Genomic DNA, 21,515 nt, shown 5'->3' with positions numbered 1-21,515 from the left:
CCTATATACAGGGAAGGGGGGGGGCACAGGGATACTGCTATGGAGACTCCTCTGCTGTGCGCTGTACAAGAGGAGGGTGAATGCCACATCTCCTATATACAGGGAAGGGGGGGGGGGGGGGCACAGGGATACTGCTATGGAGACTCCTCTGCTGTGCGGTGTACAAGAGGAGGGCGAATGTCACATCTCCTATATACAGGGAAGGGGGGGGGGGGGCACAGGGATACTGCTATGGAGACTCCTCTGCTGTGCTGTGTACAAGAGGAGGGTGAATGTCACATCTCCTATATACAGGGAAGGGGGGGGGGGCACAGTAATACTGCTATGGAGACTCCTCTGCTGCGCTGTGTACAAGAGGAGGGTGAATGTCACATCTCCTATATACAGGGAAGGGGGGGGGGGGGCACAGTGATACTGCTATGGAGACTCCTCTGCTGCGCGGTGTACAAGAGGAGGGTGAATGTCACATCTCCTATATACAGGGAAGGGGGGGGGGGGGGGGCACAGGGATACTGCTATGGAGACTCCTCTGCTGTGCTGTGTACAAGAGGAGGGTGAATGTCACATCTCCTATATACAGGGAAGGGGGGGGGGGGCACAGTGATACTGCTATGGAGACTCCTCTGCTGCGCGGTGTACAAGAGGAGGGTGAATGCCACATCTCCTATATACAGGGAAGGGGGGGGCACAGGGATACTGCTATGGAGACTCCTCTGCTGTGCGGTGTACAAGAGGAGGGTGAATGTCACATCTCCTATATACAGGGAAGGGGGGGGGCACAGGGATACTGCTATGGAGACTCCTCTGCTGCGCGGTGTACAAGAGGAGGGCGAATGCCACATCTCCTATATACAGGGAAGGGGAGGGGGGGCACAGTGATACTGCTATGGAGACTCCTCTGCTGTGCGGTGTACAAGAGGAGGGCGAATGTACATCTCCTATATACAGGGAAGGGGGGGGGGGGGGGGCACAGTGATACTGCTATGGAGACTCCTCTGCTGTGCGGTGTACAAGAGGAGGGCGAATGTACATCTCCTATATACAGGGAAGGGGGGGGGGGGGGCACAGGGATACTGCTATGGAGACTCCTCTGCTGTGCGGTGTACAAGAGGAGGGTGAATGTCACATCTCCTATATACAGGGAAGGGGGGGGGGCACAGGGATACTGCTATGGAGACTCCTCTGCTGTGCGGTGTGCCACATGGCGTTTATCAGACCAGATGTTAGTTGTGTGTACTTACCCTGGGAGGTGACTTCCTACTCTGAAGGGGTTGGTGGACTCATAGTTGATCATGTGGATGTGGGAGACCCCGTCAGACGTTCGGCTTTCCAGCCCCCAGTCGGAGATGTCCTGGCTGTGGCGGTCCGATCGCTTTGCCTCCTTTTTCCCAGTCACTCTCTCAAACAGACTCACTTTGTCCCGTTTCTTGCCGTCTTTCTTTCCTTCTGCAGGTTTGGGATAGACCCCTAGGGCTGGGTCCCCAGAGCTCCCCGTTACCTCCGTGTGGTCATCGCTGGGGGCCCATTGTCTGGGAAGTGTGGCAAACTTGTGAGGAATGGGAGCCCCCAGGACAAGGTCCTTGCCGCTTCCGCCTGTCCAGGACATTGCAGACTCGTTGCCTTCAGGTGCGTTGTCTTGGGAGGTGTCTGCGCTCAGCGTTCTCCGGTGAGGGGACTTGAGGCTTCCTAGAAGACATAAATGACCCGTGAGAGGGGACAGAGTCGGGGAGCTCAGTGGTCAGTGATTCCGATATGTATGGGACTGCAGAGACGCAGGAGGCGCATGTAGGAGGTAGCTGCGTCCAACATGTACCTGCCAGATCCGAGAGCTGAGTGTGAGGACTCACGATGGTAGCAGAACACGGGCATAGGATCTGGGTGCAGACCAGTCGCTGCTCTGCACCCAAATGCCACAGTATGTCAGTCATGCCAAGGATAAGGGGGGCTACAAACCACTATCAGCAACTGCGCATGAGCCGCCATTGCACTACGCATGCGACCAGCTTCCGCTGCGATCACGCTCACATTGAGGTTTCACTGGGATAGTAAGCAACAGAAACCACATGGACAATAATCTCTTATATATTTAGCCAGATCTGTCACTCATCCCCTGTGTATATAACGTTCCCACCCAGCTGGATACACAAACCCACCCCCCAGGGAAAGTGTTCTATGTGTATAACGTTCTACACACCACCACCCCCTTGACATCATCTCCCACCAGTCAGCCAGGGCTCCAGGGCTACAGTACACGCTCACCATCCACCATTACTTCACAGCCACCAGGCGAGCGGGCAGGTCTGCCCTCACCCCCCCCCCTGCCAGCACCCCACCCCGGACGCCCGCAACCACATCCCCGCGATTTGCTGCCCCCCTATTGCGATCCGCAGTCCCCCCAAGCCCTCCCGCGATTCCGGGGCCCCCATCGACACCCCCCCTCCCCCGTTTTGCTGCACACCCCGCGACCCCCTCCCGCAATTTACGGACCCCCCCTTCCCGTGATTCACGCCCCCCTCTCACACGATTCACGGAGCCCCCCCTCCCACGATTTGCAGCACCACCCGCGACCCCCCTCCCAAGATTCGCAGACCCCCGTCCCCTCCTGCTATTCGTGGACCCCCCTCCCGTGATTCACAGCCACCCCCCGAGCCCCCCTCCCGCAATTCATGCACCCCGCGATTTGCGGACCCCTCCCGCAATTTGCGGACCCCCGCGCCCTTCCTACTCCCGCAATTTGCAGACCCCCCTGATCCCCTTCCAGCAATTACACCCCCCCAGCGGACCCCCGCAACCCCTCTCCCACATTTCACGCACCCCCGTGAGAATGGGGGATCCTGTACCGCCACAAGCAGGTGCCGCCCCTAGGTGGGAAATCCGGCCCTAGCTGCTGAGCTGCAGGTTCCCCCACTGCCAGAAGTGTCCCCACGGTCCTCTGCACCAGCGCCACAACTTTTATCAATGTCTTGCCCACATACCACTATTATACAGCCTCCTGCTCTCATGCACGCTCACTCCCTCCCAGTGGGAGGAGACGCTCACCCACTGCCGGGAGCTGCATACTGTCCCCCACCCTCCTCCAGTTCTAGGGATGCCCATCGACCATCAATGATTTCAATTCATCGATGGTTTATGGCCGATGTTGAAGACTTTTGCCATCGATGTGGGAGGACCAGATGGTTTCCCTACATCCCTACATCCGCCCCCCACACCCGGAAGTCCCGCCACCGAGTTCTGATTGACCCACGGCCTATTCAGTCAGATATAATGGATGACCATCGATAGCTACAACAATCGATGGTTATCCAAGTAATATGTTACTACTATCGATGGTAGGGTGCAAAATCGCCATCAATGCCAACCATCGATGGCGTCTGCACCAATGCCCATCCCTACTCTGCCACACCCGAAAACCTTTACTACCCCTCATGCCCACACACCTCTATCACTGCCCTGCCTCCTGATCTCCTGCCCCGTAACTTCCACCAGTGGGGACCCGCTCACCCTGTGTTGCCCACATTCCCCTATCATGCTTTACCACCAAGCCTCCTGCTCTCATGCACCCTAACTCCCACCCACAGTAGGAGGAGACACTGACTTAGGGCCATCGTCCTGTACTCCTGTACTGCCACGCTGGACCCTCACCCACTGGCAGAAGCTGCACAGTGTCCCCCACCCTCCTCATTAGTCCCCCTTATGCCCACACACCCCTATCACTACCCAGCCTCCTGTTTTCCTGTGTCGTGACCTCCGCCAGTGGGGAGCCGCTGACTCAAAAACACCCTACTATACTATTGCACACACACCTAAACAACACGCACACCCCCCCCCCACCCACAAATGTCACTGTACCCTCTACACTATCAATGTACATCTTACTCTGTAACCGCTTTTTAATTAAACAAAACAATACACAGCCCCCTTCCAAATCATATGCTCTCTATATAACACATTTCACCTATAACTCAAGTTGCAATACAGGCATCTTTCATACAATTCTAACCATCTTTCTCATATACAAACATTCACAAATTAAGGGGGCGCAGCCCCTTACGACGGTGTGAAGAGCGCCCGTAGGCTGCGGTGAATCACTTAGTATCTATGGTATATGTAGAACATTGGCAGAAACAATACCTAGAATGTTTCTAGTGACGATAAGTAGAACGTGGCCAGAAATAATAACAGAACGTGGCCAGTATTGATCTGTAGAACATTGGCGGTAACAATACCTAGAACATACACTAGCTAGTAATGATACGTAGAACATGGACACTAATTATATGTAGAAAGTTTGCGGTAACAATACAGATGTGGCCAGTAACAATACTGTACATAGAACGTGGCCAGTAACAATACTCTACAGAGAACGGGGCCAGTAACTATAATGTACATAGAACGTGGTCAGTAACAATACTGTACATAGAACGTGGCCAGTAACATTACTGTACATAGAACGTGGCCAGTAACAATACTGTTAATAGAACGTGGCCAGTAACAATACTGTACAAAGAACGTGGCCAGTAACAATACAGGACATAGAACGGGGCCAGTAACTATAATGTACATAGAACGTGGTCAGTAACAATACTGTACATAGAACGTGATCAGTAACAATACTGTACATAGAACGTGGTCAGTAACAATACTGTAGAACGTGGTCAGTAACAATACTGTACATAGAACGGGGCCAGTAACAATACTGTACATAGAACGTGGTCAGTAACAATACTGTACATAGAATGTGGCCAGTAACAATACTGTAGAACGTGGTCAGTAACAATACTGTACATAGAACGGGGCCAGTAATATTACTGTGCATAGAACGGGGCCAGTAACAATACTGTACATAGAACGGGGCCAGTAACAATACTGTACATAGAACGTGATCAGTAACAATACTGTACATAAAACGTGGTCAGTAACAATACTGTACACAAAACGTGGCCAGTAACAATACTGTACATAGAACGTGGCCAGTAACAATACTGTACATAGAACGTGGCCAGTAACTATACTGTACATAGAACGGGGCCAGTAACTATACTGTACATAGAACGTGGCCAGTAACTATACTGTACATAGAACGTGGTCAGTAACAATACTGTACATAGAACGTGGTCAGTAACAATACTGTACATAGAACGGGGCCAGGAACATTACTGTACATAGAACGTGATCAGTAACAATACTGTAAATAGAACGTGGCCAGTAACAATACTGTACATAGAACGTGGCCAGTAACAATACTGTACATAGAACGTGATCAGTAACAATACTGTACATAGAACGTGATCAGTAACAATACTGTACATAGAACGTGGCCAGTAACAATACTGTACATAGAACGTGGCCAGTAACAATACTGTAAATAGAACGTGGCCAGTAACAATACTGTACATAGAACGTGATCAGTAACAATACTGTACATAGAACGTGATCAGTAACAATACTGTAACTAGAACGTGGCCAGTAACAATACTGTACAAAGAAAGGGGCCAGTAACAATACTGTACATAGAACGTGGCCAGTAACAATACTGTACATTAGAACGTGGCCAGTAACTATACTCTATATAGAACGTGGTCAGTAACAATACTGTACATAGAACGGGGCCAGTAACAATACTGTACATAGAACAGGGCCAGTAACAATACTGTACATAGAACGTGGCCATTAACAATACTGTACATAGAACGTGATCAGTAACAATACTGTACATAGAACGTGATCAGTAACAATACTGTACATAGAACGTGGTCAGTAACATTACTGTACATAGAACGGGGCCAGTAACATTACTGTACATAGAACGTGGCCAGTAACATTACTGTACATAGAACGTGGCCAGTAACATTACTGTACATAGAACGTGGCCAGTAACAATACTGTTAATAGAACGTGGCCAGTAACAATACTGTACATAGAACGGGGCCAGTACCTATACTCTACATAGAACGTGGTCAGTAACAATACTGTACATAGAACGGGGACAGTAACAATACTGTAAATAGAACGTGATCAGTAACAATACTGTACATAGAACGTGATCAGTAACAATACTGTACATAAAACGTGGTCAGTAACAATACTGTACATAGAACGGGGCCAGTAACATTACTGTACATAGAACGGGGCCAGTAACATTACAGTACATAGAACGTGGCCAGTAACAATACTGTACATAGAACGTGGCCAGTAACAATACTGTACATAGAACGGGGCCAGTAACTATACTCTATATAGAATGTGGTCAGTAACAATACTGTACATAGAACGGGGCCAGTAACAATACTGTACATAGAACGTGGCCAGTAACTATACTGTACATAGAACGTGGTCAGTAACAATACTGTACATAGAACAGGGCCAGTAACAATACTGTACATAGAACAGGGCCAGTAACAATACTGTACATAGAACGTGGCCATTAACAATACTGTACATAGAACGTGATCAGTAACAATACTGTACATAGAACGTGATCAGTAACAATACTGTACATAGAACGGGGCCAGTAACATTACTGTACATAGAACGTGGCCAGTAACATTACTGTACATAGAACGGGGCCAGTAACATTACTGTACATAGAACGTGGCCAGTAACAATACTGTACATAGAACGTGGCCAGTAACAATACTGTACATAGAACGGGGCCAGTAACTATACTCTACATAGAACGTGGTCAGTAACAATACTGTACATAGAACGGGGGAAGTAACAATACTGTACATAGAACGTGGCCAGTAACAATACTGTACATAGAACGTGATCAGTAACAATACTGTACATAGAACGTGATCAGTAACAATACTGTACATAGAACGTGGTCAGTAACAATACTGTACATAGAACGGGGCCAGTAACATTACAGTACATAGAACGTGGCCAGTAACAATACTGTACATAGAACGTGGCCAGTAACAATACTGTACATAGAACGGGGCCAGTAACTATACTCTATATAGAACGTGGTCAGTAACAATACTGTACAAAGAACGTGGCCAGTAACAATACTGTACATAGAACGTGGCCAGTAACAATACTGTACATAGAACGTGATCAGTAACAATACTGTACATAGAACGTGATCAGTAACAATACTGTACATAGAACGTGGCCAGTAACAATACTATACATAGAACGTGGCCAGTAACAATACTGTACATAGAACGGGGCCAGTAACAATACTGTAACTAGAACGGGGCCAGTAACAACACTGTACAAAGAACGGGGCCAGTAACAATACTGTACATAGAATGTGGCCAGTAACAATACTGTACATAGAACGGGGCCAGTAACAATACTGTACATAGAACGTGGCCAGTAACAATACTGTACATAGAACGGGGCCAGTAACAATACTGTACATAGAACGGGGCCAGTAACTATACTGTACATAGAACGGGGCCAGTAACAATACTGTACATAGAACGGGGCCAGTAACAATACTGTACATAGAACGTGGCCAGTAACAATACTGTACATAGAACGTGGCCAGTAACAATACTGTACATAGAACGTGGCCAGTAACAATACTGTACATAGAACGGGGCCAGTAACAATACTGTACATAGAAGGTGGCCAGTAACAATACTGTACATAGAATAAATGCTTTGCTATACAGTACTGTTAGGACGTTACCAATATTTGGCCAATGTGCAAATGTACATGGGCCCATACCAGCTGCACCCCCTGCACCTATGGTAGCCACACCCTGTATATAACACATGTAACTGTGACAGGGAAGGTGGCCCCTCTCAGCTCTGGGCCCATAGCAGCTGCACCCCCTGCACCTATGGTAGCTACACCCTGTATATAACACATGTAACTGACAGGGAAGGTGGCCCCTCTCAGCTCTGGGCCCATACCAGCTGCACCCCCTGCACCTATGGTAGCCACACCCTGTATATAACACATGAAACTGTGACAGGGAAGGTGGCCCCTCGCAGCTCTGGGCCCATACCAGCTGCACCCCCTGCACCTATGGTAGCCACACCCTGTATATAACACATGAAACTGTGACAGGGAAGGTGGCCCCTCGCAGCTCTGGGCCCATACCAGCTGCACCCCCTGCACCTATGGTAGCTACACCCCTGTATATAACACATGTAACTGTGACAGGGAAGGTGGCCCCTCTCAGCTCTGGGCCCATACCAGCTGCACCCCCTGCACCTATGGTAGCCACACCCTGTATATAACACATGAAACTGTGACAGGGAAGGTGGCCCCTCTCAGGTCTGGGCCCCATAGCAGCTGCACTCCCTGCACCTATGGTAGTTACACCCTGTATATAACACATGTAACTGTGATAGGGAAGGTGGCCCCTCGCAGCTCTGGGCCCATACCAGCTGCACCCCCTGCACCTATGGTAGCCACACCCTGTATATAACACATGTAACTGTGACAGGGAAGGTGGCCCCTATCAGCTCTGGGCCCCATAGCAGCTGCATACCCTGCACCTATGGTAGTTACACCCCTGTATATAGCACATGTCACTGTGACAGGGAAGGTGGCCCCTCTCAGCTCTGGGCCCCATAGCAGGTGCACCCCCTGCACCTATGGTAGCTACACCCCTGTATATAACACATGTAACTGTGGCAGGGAAGGTGGCCTCTCTCAGCTCTGGGCCCATAGCAGCTGCATCCCCTGCACCTATGGTAGCTACACCCCTGTATATAACACATGTAACTGTGACAGGGAAGGTGGCCCCTCTCAGCTCTGGGCCCATAGCAGCTGCACCCCCTGCACCTATGGTAGCTACACCCCTGTATATAACACATGTAACTGTGACAGGGAAGGTGGCCCCTCTCAGCTCTGAGCCCCATAGCAGCTGCACCCCCTGCACCTATGGTAGCTACACCCCTGTATATAACACATGTAACTGTGACAGGGAAGGTGGCCCCTCTCAGCTCTGGTCCCCATAGCAGCTGCACCCCCTGCACCTATGGTAGCTACACCCCTGTATATAACACATGTAACTGTGACAGGGAAGGTGGCCCTCTCAGCTCTGGGCCCCATAGCAGCTGCATCCCCTGCACCTATGGTAGTTACACCCTGTATATAATACATGTAACTGTGACAGGGAAGGTGGCCCCTCTCAGCTCTGGGCCCCATAGCAGCTGCACTCCCTGCACCTATGGTAGCTACACCCCTGTATATAACACATGTAACTGTGACAGGGAAGGTGGCCCCTCTCAGCTCTGGGCCCCATAGCAGCTGCACCCCCTGCACCTATGGTAGCTGCACCCCTGTATATAACACATGTAACTGTGACAGGGAAGGTGGCCCCTCTCAGCTCTGGGCCCCATAGCAGCTGCATCCCCTGCACCTATGGTAGTTACACCCTGTATATAACACATGTAACTGTGACAGGGAAGGTGGCCCCTATCAGCTCTGGGCCCCATAGCAGCTGCATCCCCTGCACCTATGGTAGTTACACCCCTGTATATAGCACATGTCACTGTGACAGGGAAGGTGGCCCCTCTCAGCTCTGGGCCCCATAGCAGGTGCACTCCCTGCACCTATGGTAGCTACACTCCTGTATATAACACATGTAACTGTGACAGGGAAGGTGGCCCCTCTCATCTCTGGGCCCCATAGCAGCTGCACCCCCTGCACCTATGGTAGCTACACCCCTGTATATAACACATGTAACTGTGGCAGGGAAGGTGGCCTCTCTCAGCTCTGGGCCCATAGCAGCTGCATCCCCTGCACCTATGGTAGCTACACCCCTGTATATAATACATGTAACTGTGACAGGAAAGGTGGCCCCTCTCAGCTCTGGGCCCCATAGCAGCTGCACCCCCTGCACCTATGGTAGTTACACCCTGTATATAACACATGTAACTGTGACAGGGAAGGTAGCCCCTCTCAGCTCTGGGCCCCATAGCAGCTGCACTCCCTGCACCTATGGTAGCTACACCCTGTATATAACACATGTAACTGTGACAGGGAAGGTGGCCCCTCTCAGCTCTGGCCCCATAGCAGCTGTACTCCCTGCACCTATGGTAGCTACACCCCTGTATATAACACATGTAACTGTGACAGGGAAGGTGGCCCCTCCCAGCTCTGGTCCCATAGCAGCTGCACTCCCTGCACCTATGGTAGTTACACCCTGTATATAACACATGTAACTGTGACAGGGAAGGTGGCCCCTCTCAGCTCTGGACCCATAGCAGCTGTACTCCCTGCACCTATGGTAGCTACATCCTGCATATAACACATGTAACTGTGACAGGAAAGGTGGCCCCTCTCAGCTCTGGGCCCATAGCAGCTGCACCCCCTGCACCTATGGTAGCTACACCCCTGTATATAATACATGTAACTGTGACAGGGAAGGTGGCCCCTCTCAGCTCTGGGCCCCATAGCAGCTGCACTCCCTGCACCTATGTTAGCTACACCCTATATATAACACATGTAACTGTGACAGGGAAGGTGGCCCCTCTCAGCTCTGGGCCCCATAGCAGCTGCACCCCCTGCACCTATGGTAGCTACATCCCTGTATATAACACATGTAACTGTGACAGGGGAAGGTGGCACCTCTCAGCTCTGGGCCCCATAGCAGCTGCACTCCCTGCACCTATGTTAGCTACACCCTATATATAACACATGTAACTGTGACAGGGAAGGTGGCCCCTCTCAGCTCTGGGCCCCATAGCAGCTGCACCCCCTGCACCTATGGTAGCTACATCCCTGTATATAACACATGTAACTGTGACAGGGAAGGTGGCCCCTCTCAGCTCTGGGCCCATAGCAGCTGCACTCCCTGCACCTATGGTAGCTACATCCTGTATATAACACATGTAACTGTGACAGGGAAGGTGGCCCCTCTCAGCTCTGGGCCCCATAGCAGCTGCACCCCCTGCACCTATGGTAGCTACATCCTGCATATAACACATGTAACTGTGACAGGGAAGGTGGCCCCTCTCAGCTCTGGGCCCATAGCAGCTGCACCCCCTGCACCTATGGTAGCTACATCCTGTATATAACACATGTAACTGTGACAGGGAAGGTGGCCCCTCTCAGCTCTGGGCCCCATAGCAGCTGCACTCCCTGCACCATACTTGCCTACTTTTGAAAACTAATTTCAGGGAGATTATAGTAAGCAGGAGAATTTTGCACAGCACCCCATTGCGGGGCGTGTCAGGCTCCACCCAAAGGGCGTGTCTACTTCCATATATGGAGAGATTGTGAAAAGAGATTGTGAACGTGGCACCTAGAAGCGTGGGTGTGTACTGCTACATCTGAGAGGAATCTAGTAAAATGACTTATATCCAAATGTAGATGAGCCCCAAAGCAGTTAGTAAGAGATACTGGGAAATGGCGCTGATGATTCAATGAAAATATCTGTCTAATTCCTTTTTTACCCCAAAAATGTAACAGTGTAATGTGGGCTAGGTGACATGAGGGAGATTGCTGCGATCTCAGAATGCAGGAGACTAGGCAAGTATGCCCTGCACCTATGGTAGCTACACCCTGTAGTCCGGATGCCTGGTGAGGTAGGTTTGAGTGTCAGGACAGTCACCAGACATGACACATGCAGGTAGCAGGCAGCTGGTGTCTTGTACTCACCACTTTCCTCCGCAGAGCTAATGGAGTCTAACGTCTGTTTAAGAGGAAGCCCCCCAGAGGCTGGTCGAGAGGAAGGAGGACCAATCAGATCAGACATGGAATGAGCGGAGGATAGGCGCTGGGGTCCCAAGAGGAATGGCTTCTTGGGCTTGCTCTTGGCCTGGCTCTCTGTGCCATTGGGGTCCCGGCTGCTGTGCACCTCACTTGTGCTGGGAACGATGGCAGAAGACGTATCAGATCCATCTGACTTCCTTCCTTTCATCTTATCCTTCAGGCGAGCGAACGGAGAACGCGTCTTATCCTTCATAGAGAGGTCAAACATACTGGCCGTCATATTGTTCCTCATAAACTGGATATTGACATTCAGATCTCCTCTGTGTTTGTTCGTCTTTCCCTGCTTGGACTCCAGCTGGTACCACCTATATGACATATAAACATGGCCGTCATTATATCACGGTGTAGAACGTTAGCTCCAGAGCACAGGAACCTCACATCGTTAATGAATATGATACTACACATTATACAACATCAGTCCTGTCTCTTACTCCTCTGATACTTTGGGGCCAATCCAACTGTCTATGATAATCTCACGGGTATCATCGCGGTAGGGGCTGCACTTCCTACCCTATGGCAATCATACATTATCCATACCTCCCAGCATGCCCCTCTCCAGGAGGACACAATGCTCTGTTCCTGGGCTTCCCTGGTAATGTATGATTGCCAGCACCTGTGGTGACACCTTTCTTATCAGTTACCTAGCTCCCCACAGGTGCTGGCAATCCTACATTATCCATACCTCCCAGCATGCCCCTCTCCAGGAGGACACAATGCTCTGCTCCTGGGCTTCCCTGGTAATGTATGATTGCCAGCACCTGTGGTGACACCTTTCTTATCAGTTACCTAGCTCCCCCGAGGTGCTGGCAATCATACATTATCCATACCTCCCAGCATGCCCCTCTCCAGGAGGACACAATGCTCTGCTCCTGGGCTTCCCTGGTAATGTATGATTGCCAGCACCTATGGTGACACCTTTCTTATCAGTTACCCAGCTCCCCACAGGTGCTGGTAATCATACATTATCCATACCTCCCAGCATGCCTCTCTCCAGGAGGACACAATGCTCTGTTCCTGGACTTCCCTGGTAATGTATGATTGCCAGCACCTGTGGTGACACCTTTCTTATCAGTTACCTAGCTCCCCACAGGTGCTGGCAATCCTACATTATCCATACCTCCCAGCATGCCCCTCTCCAGGAGGACACAATGCTCTGCTCCTGGGCTTCCCTGGTAATGTATGATTGCCAGCACCTGTGGTGACACCTTTCTTATCAGTTACCTAGCTCCCCACAGGTGCTGGCAATCCTACATTATCCATACCTCCCAGCATGCCCCTCTCCAGGAGGACACAATGCTCTGCTCCTGTGCTTCCCTGGTAGAGGAGATATGGATAATGTAGGATTGCCAGCACCTGTGGGGAGCTAGGTAACTGATAAGAAAGGTGTCACCACAGGTGCTGGCAATCATACATTACCAGGGAAGCCCAGGAGCAGAGCACTGTGTCCCTCATGGAGAGGGTCAGGTAGGTACGGTTACACAGGGGTCAGATTTTAGTCACCACTGATAATAATGGAGGATGCGACCCCGGTGGTATCTATCTCCTGCAGTATGCGGTTAGTACATATAATACAGCTTATTCATTGTATGAGAATAAAGTGCCTGAGATGCCACAATATGTGCAGCTCTAGACGACCAGCAGGGACCCCCATAACATGTCTGCTCCCAGTCACAACCCTCCCGGCATGGGCTACACAAAGATGGCTGCTATCCACTGTGTCAGATCTCTACCGGAAGCCTCAGGGGCTGGAATACGGCAAGGGGCGGGGCTTATCGGGTGGCACTGGCGCCATTATTGCCTGATAGGAAAGAAGATGACAGGAGATGTAAGGTACAGAGGCTGGTGGTGGGAGGCCGCTGTCTGACTGACGGGGGGGGGCCGCTGTCTGACTGACGGGGGGGGGGGGGGGGCCGCTGTCTGACTGACGGGGGGGCCGCTGTCTGACTGACGGGGGGGGGGGGGGCCGCTGTCTGACTGACGGGGGGGAGAGGCCGCTGTCTGACTGACGGGGGGGGGGAGGCCGCTGTCTGACTGACGGGGGGGGAGGCCGCTGTCTGACTGACGGGGAAGAGGCCGCTGTCTGACTGACGGGGGGAGGCCGCTGTCTGACTGACGGGGGGAGGCCGCTGTCTGACTGACGGGGGGAGGCCGCTGTCTGACTGACGGGGGGAGGCCGCTGTCTGACTGACGGGGGGAGGCCGCTGTCTGATGGGGGGGGATGGGCGGTGCTGTCTGACGGGGGGGGGCTGTCTGACCGGGGGGGGGGCTGTCTGACCGGGGGGGGGGGGGAGGCCGCTGTCTGACGGGGGGGGAGGCCGCTGTCTGACTGACTGGGGGAGGCCGCTGTCTGATGGGGGGGGATGGGCGGTGCTGTCTGACGGGGGGGGGGCTGTCTGACCGGGGGGGGGGGGGAGGCCGCTGTCTGACGGGGGGGGAGGCCGCTGTCTGACTGACTGGGGGAGGCCGCTGTCTGATGGGGGGGGATGGGCGGTGCTGTCTGACGGGGGGGGGGGGCTGTCTGACGGGGGGGGGGGGGGGAGGCCGCTGTCTGATGGGGGGGGGAGGCCGCTGTCGGACGGGGGGGGGGGAGGCCGCTGTCTGACGGGGCGGGAGGCCGCTGTCTGACGGGGGGGAGGCCGCTGTCTAATGGGGGGGGGGGAGGCCGCTGTCTGACAGGGGGGGGGGAGGCCGCTGTCTGACGGGGCGGGAGGCCGCTGTCTAATGGGGGGGGGGGGAGGCCGCTGTCTGACGGGGCGGGAGGCCGCTGTCTGACTGGGGGGGGGAGGCCGCTGTCTGACGGGGGGGAGGCCGCTGTCTGACGGGGGGGGGAGGCCGCTGTCTGACGGGGGGGGGAGGCCGCTGTCTGACGGGGCGGGAGGCCGCTGTCTAATGGGGGGGGGGAGGCTGCTGTCTGACTGAGGTAGGCTCCCCGGTATTGCAGTCCCGCCTTAAAGTGCCCTGCCTATCCCGCTGTAATCCCTACCGCCATCCCTCGCCTATCCTGCTGTAATCCCGCTGTAATCCCTACCGCCATCCCCCGACTATCCCGCTGTAATCCCTACCGCCATCCCCCGCCAATCCCGCTGTAATCCCTACCGCCATCCCTCGCCTATCCTGCTGTAATCCCGCTGTAATCCCTACCGCCATCCCCCGACTATCCCGCTGTAATCCCTACCGCCATCCCCCGCCAATCCCGCTGTAATCCCTACCGCCATCCCCCGCCAATCCCGCTGTAATACCTATCGCCATCCCCCGCCTATCCCGCTGTAATCCCTACCGCCATCCCCCGCCTATCCCGCTCTAATCCCTACCGCCATCCCCCGCCTATCCCGCTCTAATCCCTACCGCCATCCCCTGCCTATCCCACTAATCCCTGCCGATTTCCCGCTGTAATCCCTACCGCCATCCCCTGCCTATCCCGCTCTAATCCCTACCGCCATCCCCCGCCTATCCCGCTGTAATCCCTACCGCCATCCCCTGCCTATCCCGCTGTAATCCCTACCTTCATGCCCAGCTCTTCTATTCAGAGTATAAATTCTCGGGTGCAGGGCCCTCCGTCCTTGGTCACCATTTACTCATTAATACAAAACTATATGTTCCCTCCTCATTCTCCCTTCTAGTCCAATGAGAAATGATTGCATAATCCCAGACGAGACCACGCCCCATGAGAGCTCTGTGCACCGCTGAGTTGTGGCTGTGGGTTGATATGTAAAGGTACATGCACACTGTACAATTTTTTTGACCAATTTGGTTGAAAGACATTTCCATTGAACCCAGTGTCCTGGACTGAAGATGTTGACAAAAGATATTGTCAACAAACAAACGATGAATGATGATGCGCACACCCGCCAGTTGTTCATCAAGATTGTTCGTCAACTGTGCAGGCAGCCAATGTTCCTATATGGCAATACTGGCTGATCACTGCAATGTCCAATGTACAAGGCGGCCATCATACCCAGGACTGACCGCTCTGTGGTATAAGGACATATAATGACGATGGGTGGGTGGGTGGGGGTGTAATTCCCGCCGCTATCCTGATTACACTCCAATATGCTAATGACTCCCTACTAACCAGATCCAGTATTATCTGCCATACAATGTCCCGTAGTGTGTGGTCGCATCACAATGCTAATTACTATTTACGAAGCCCTGCTCACTATTGTGGCACTCTGCAAAACAAATCAAGGGTTAAATTCCAGCCCATTGTAATGGAAAATAAGCAGCTTGTAAGAGGCGGCAATTGCTGACACGAAATAATTCTCTTTTCAGGAACACAAGTGACTCTTATGCTGCTCTTTGTAGTGCTGAGAATACAGCTGCGGCGGGAGAGGAATCTATTAAATATATTAAAGTTGGGAATCATTACCCATATAAACACTTCATCAAAATAGCTGTAGAGCCCTCAATCCCCACCCCCTCCCCCGCCTCCCTCCGGCTCCAGAATCCCACTCACACTGCACTCAGTCTACTGTAGCTGGGAAACTGCAACTGCCCCCAGATCCCGAGACTACTTATCAGTAACTGCACAGTAGTCCTTTATCTAGTCTCCTTATCGCAGGGCAGGGCAACACCGGCCCTCCAGATGTTAATGAACTACACATCCCAGGATGCTTTGCATTAGTTTTTCTATGTGGCCATGCTGAAACTGATGCAAGGCATTCTGGGATGTGTAGTTCATCAACATCTGGAGGGCCGGTGTTGCCCAGCCCTGCCTTATCGGGTGCAGTACTCTCTATCTGGTCTCCTTATGGGGTGCAATGCTCTCTATCTGGTCTCCTTATGCGGTGCAATGCTCTCTATCTGGTTTCCTTATGGGGTGCAATGCTCTCCATCTAGTCTCCTTATGGGGTGCAGTGCTCTCCATCTTGTCTCCTTATCGGGTGCAGTGCTCTCCATCTAGTCTCCATATCGGGTGCAGTGCTCTCCATCTAGTCTTCGTATCGGGTGCAGTGCTCTCCATCTAGTCTCCATATCGGCTGCAGTGCTCTCCATCTAGTCTTCGTATCGGGTGCAGTGCTCTCCATCTAGTCTCCATATCGGCTGCAGTGCTCTCCATCTAGTCTCCTTATGCTGTGCAATGCTCACCATCTAGTCTCCTTATTGGGTGCAATACTCTCCATCTAGTCTCCTTATGGGGTGCAGTGCTCTCCATCTAGTCTCCTTATGGGGTGCAGTGCTCTCCATCTAGTCTCCTTATGCGGTGCAATGCTCACCATCTAGTCTCCTTATTGGGTGCAATACTCTCCATCTAGTCTCCTTATGCGGTGCAATGCTCACCATCTAGTCTCCTTATCGGGTGCAGTGCTCTCCATCTAGTCTCCTTATCGGGTGCAGTGCTCTTCATCTAGTCTCCTTATCGGGTGCAGTCCATCTAGTCTCCTTATCGGGTGCAGTGCTCTCCATCTAGTCTCCTTATGGGGTGCAGTGCTCTTCATCTAGTCTCCTTATCGTGTGCAGTCCATCTAGTCTCCTTATGGGGTGCAGTGCTCTCCATCTAGTCTCCTTATGCGGTGCAATGCTTTCCATCTAGTCTCCTTATGCGGTGCAATGCTTTCCATCTAGTCTCCTTATGGGGTGCAGTGCTCTCCATCTAGTCTCCTTATCGGGTGCAATGCTCACCATCTAGTCTCCTTATGGGGTGCAGTCCATCTAGTCTCCTTATGGGGTGCAGTCCATCTAGTCTCCTTATGGGGTGCAGTGCTCTCCATCTAGTCTCCTTATGGGGTGCAGTGCTCTCCATCTAGTCTCCTTATGGGGTGCAGTGCTCTCCATCTAGTCTCCTTATGGGGTGCAGTGCTCTCCATCTAGTCTCCTTATGGGGTGCAGTGCTCTCCATCTAGTCTCCTTATGGGGTGCAGTGCTCTCCATCTAGTCTCCTTATGGGGTGCAGTGCTCTCCATCTAGTCTCCTTATGGGGTGCAGTGCTCTCCATCTAGTCCAGGGCTGGGCAATTGCGGCCCTCCAGATGTTGATTGTCACGCGCCGCTGCGGCGCCAGGTCCGGCTCTGTCTACTCACCCCGTCGGGTCCTCCGGTCCTGGCGCCGCGATGGTGCGGGTCTGGGCGGCTCGGGGGTGCAGGCTGGCATGGGGGCTTTCCGGGTCTCGGCGGGTCCGGGCGCTTCGCAGACGCCGGCTCCCGGGACTGGGCGCCGCCATCTTGCCGGGGTCACGTGACCGCAGCGCAGAGGGTGATTTATCCCCTCTCTCACTAGGAGGCTGGTCTAACCTGGCTGGGCTGAGTATAAATCCCAGCAGGCCTTGTACCTCAGTGCTGGTACAACTCAGCAGCAGCAGCATAGCTCTGCTACAGCTCCCAGTGTCTACAGTGTGGTACTGCGCTCTCAGTCTCCCTCTGTGTTCCAGTGTCTCTCCCATCCCAGATCCTGCAGTCCTGTCAGTCCCTGTGTATCCGGTTCCTGACCCAAGTTATATCTTTCCTGGACCCTCCAAGCCAAGTCGGCCATTTCAGTTATATTTATACCTTCCCTGGACCCTCCAAGCCAAGTCGGCCATTTCAGTTATATTTATACCTTCCCTGGACCCTCCAAGCCAAGTCGGCCATTTCAGTTATATTTATACCTTCCCTGGACCCTCCAAGCCAAGTCGGCCATTTCAGTTATATTTATACCTTCCCTGGACCCTCCAAGCCAAGTCGGCCATCTTCCGTTTATTTGCCTTTCCCAGAACCCTCCGAGCCAAAGCGGCTACCTCAGTTTCGTTGTTTCCCGCTACTGAACTTCTCCTAACACCCCGTGGTCTCCACTGACCATCCCGAGCCCAGGCTATTGGGTTCTCCGAGTGAGGGGCCGCGACCTGCTGTCCAGACGCAGCGAAACCCAAACTTCCTTGCGGGGGTCCCTGGAGAAGACCGCTGGGCAGTTAGACTCCGCGCCTTCACTTCGGAGCTTCCGCCTAACCCTTAGCCTGGTATTGATGCAGAGGTCCTATATCCAGCCTGCTAAGTTTCAAGGGCCTCCAATACAGTCCTCCCTGGTCCAAACACCTGAGGTGGGTCCTCAACCTCCGTCGGCCGTGACAGTTTGTACCAGCCACATGGATCCTGCCTCAGGAGCTAATTTCAGTGCAGAACTACTCCAGCAAATTGCTTCCCGCCTAGAGGGTTTGGAAAACTCGCAACGCCAATTAGCCCAGGGCCTGCAGGATATTTCGCATCGCCAAGACCTTCTTCAGTCGTCCTTGCCTAAAACCCCGCCTCCGTCTCGAGCCTCCGCAGACACAGCCCGACCATCGCTTAGCAGTGCCGCCGCCTCCGGGCAACTCCATCTGCCACCTCCAAGCAAGTTCGATGGCACACCCAAGCAATGCCGGGGTATTTTGAATCAATGCGACGTGCATTTCTCTCTGCAACCGGGACTCTTCCCTTCAGACAAAACCCGAGTGGCGTACATTGTGTCCTTACTAACCGGTACGGCCCTGGAATGGGTTTCTCCATTGTGGGAGAGAGACGACCCACTCCTGTCCAATTACCGGGAATTTCTGGCTCAGTTTCGCCGGATATTCGACGAACCCGGGCGCTCGACTTCTTCTGCTATGGAGATCCTCCGGGTTAGACAGGGGAATCGCTCGGTGGCACAATACGTAGTCCAATTCCAGACTCTGGCCTCCAAGGTTAGATGGAACGACGAGGCCCTACTGTCGGCATTCTGGTCCGGGCTGTCCGAGCGAATCAAGGATGACCTAGCAACCCGAGATCTTCCTGAGACCCTGGACGAGCTAATTTCTCTCTGTAACAAGGTAGACCTGCGGTATCGTGAGAGACAAGCGGAGAAGTCTCGAGGAGAACGGAGTCGTCCCTTTCCGCTTCCCCGAACGCCCTCCGTTCCTGCGTCAACCTCGGAGGAACCGATGCAAGTGAATCGGACGCACCTCTCGCCTGAAGAGAGACAGCGCCGCCGTCGTGAGAACCTCTGCCTTTACTGTGGGGAGTCCGGTCACCTCATCGCCCAATGTCCGAAGCGTCCGGGAAACCCTCAGTCCTAATGGGGTCCGGAGAGGCCCGATTAGGACAAGTCAATACCTCTCCGACTCGTTCTGAATCCCTACTTCCAGTCCAGCTCCATCTCAAAGATAAAGTCAATATACCTGCCTTATTGGATTCTGGAGCAGCCGGAAATTTCATTTCCCTTGACTTGGTCCAGACTTTTGAAATCCCCACTCAAGCACTGGAAGTCCCAGTCAGGCTAACGGCCGTGGATGGCAGTTATATTCCTCACGGCCTGATCTCGTGTAGGACAGTTCCCTTAAACCTGACCGTGGGAGCCCTCCATCACGAACAGTTGGAGTTCCTAGTCATCAATCGGGCTTCTTTCTCCATGGTCCTAGGCCTCCCGTGGCTAGAGAGACATAGTCCACATATCGACTGGGCCACTATGCAGATCCTCTCCTGGGGACCCTCGTGTGTTAACTCGTGTCTCACCAAAGTCTTACCCATATGCCTCTCCGAGCCTGAAGATGCTACCAAGATTCCGGGACCTTATCGTCCCTTCTCGGACGTGTTTAACAAAAAGGCTGCTGATATATTACCTCCACATCGGGAGTGGGACTGCCCAATCGATTTAGTCCCAGGAACCACGCCTCCGCGCGGTCGAATCTATCCCTTGTCACTGCCGGAGACAAAGGCCATGTCCGATTACATTACCGAAAATCTACAGAAAGGCTTTATCCGTCCATCTTCGTCACCAGCGGGGGCAGGATTTTTTTTTGTTAAAAAAAAGGACGGTTCTCTCCGCCCCTGCATCGATTATCGCGGCCTCAATGAGATCACCGTTAAGAACCGCTACCCATTGCCCCTCATCCCTGAGCTGTTCGATAGAATCAAAGGAGCCTCCATCTTCACTAAATTAGACCTACGAGGGGCTTATAATTTAATTCGAATCCGTGAGGGGGACGAATGGAAGACGGCTTTTAACACTCGTGATGGCCACTATGAGTATCTGGTGATGCCATTTGGCCTTTGTAATGCCCCCGCCGTCTTCCAGAATTTTGTAAACGAGATCTTCCGGGACTTGCTCTATTCCTCAGTAGTCGTATACCTTGACGACATTTTAATCTTCTCCCGTGATCTAGAATCCCATCGAGACCAAGTCAGGGAGGTCTTGCGACGCCTTCGCGTGAACCACTTGTATTGTAAGCTGGAGAAATGTCTCTTTGAGAGGGAGACTGTTCCATTTCTAGGTTACATAGTCTCTGGACAGGGTCTACGAATGGATCCGGAGAAAGTGTCTGCCATCCTCGACTGGACCCAACCATCTACCCTCCGAGCCATCCAACGGTTCCTAGGGTTCGCGAACTATTATCGCAAGTTTATCTTAGGTTTCTCGGCTATAGTGGCTCCCATCACCGCGCTCACTAAAAAGGGAGCTAACCCCTCTCAGTGGCCTCAAGAGGCCATCGAAGCCTTCCATAAACTAAAACAAGCCTTCATCACGGCTCCCGTACTTCGTCAACCGGACGTCAGGCGTCCATTTGTCCTAGAAGTCGACGCCTCCTCTGAGGCCGTAGGGGCAATCCTCTCCCAGTATGGGGAGGATGGGAAACTGCATCCGTGTAGTTTTTTCTCCAAAAAATTTTCGCCCGCCGAGCGGAATTATGCCATAGGGGAACAAGAGCTCCTAGCCATAAAACTGGCCCTCGAGGAGTGGCGATACCTCCTAGAAGGGGCTCAACACCCCTTTACTGTGTTCACTGACCACAAGAATTTACTTTACCTGCACACGGCCCAATGCCTCAATCCTCGCTTGGCACGTTGGGCTCTCTTCTTCACTCGTTTTACCTTCAAACTATCCTTCCGTCCGGGCTCTCGCAACAT

General features: G+C 52.6%; 1 protein-coding gene across 2 annotated transcripts in view; it reads right to left on the bottom strand.

Moving 5' to 3' along the window:
- The window catches only part of RAB11FIP2 (RAB11 family interacting protein 2), a 70,050-nt gene that overhangs the window by 36,726 nt on the left and 11,809 nt on the right, over nucleotides 1-21,515 (bottom strand). For both annotated transcript variants that reach the window (XM_083149939.1, XM_083149938.1), the window contains exons 2-3: nucleotides 11,572-11,990; nucleotides 1,242-1,686 (exon numbers count right to left, since the gene is read on the bottom strand). In XM_083149939.1, the coding sequence (XP_083006065.1) occupies nucleotides 1,242-1,686; nucleotides 11,572-11,990 (864 nt within the window). The remainder of the gene's footprint in view (nucleotides 1-1,241; nucleotides 1,687-11,571; nucleotides 11,991-21,515) is intronic.

The sequence above is a fragment of the Crinia signifera genome, chromosome 6 (genome assembly GCF_055691185.1).
Source record: "Crinia signifera chromosome 6, ASM5569118v1, whole genome shotgun sequence".
NCBI lineage: Eukaryota > Metazoa > Chordata > Amphibia > Anura > Myobatrachidae > Crinia > Crinia signifera.
The sequence above is the reverse complement of the archived record's forward strand: the minus strand, read 5'-3'. Positions and strand labels throughout refer to the sequence as shown.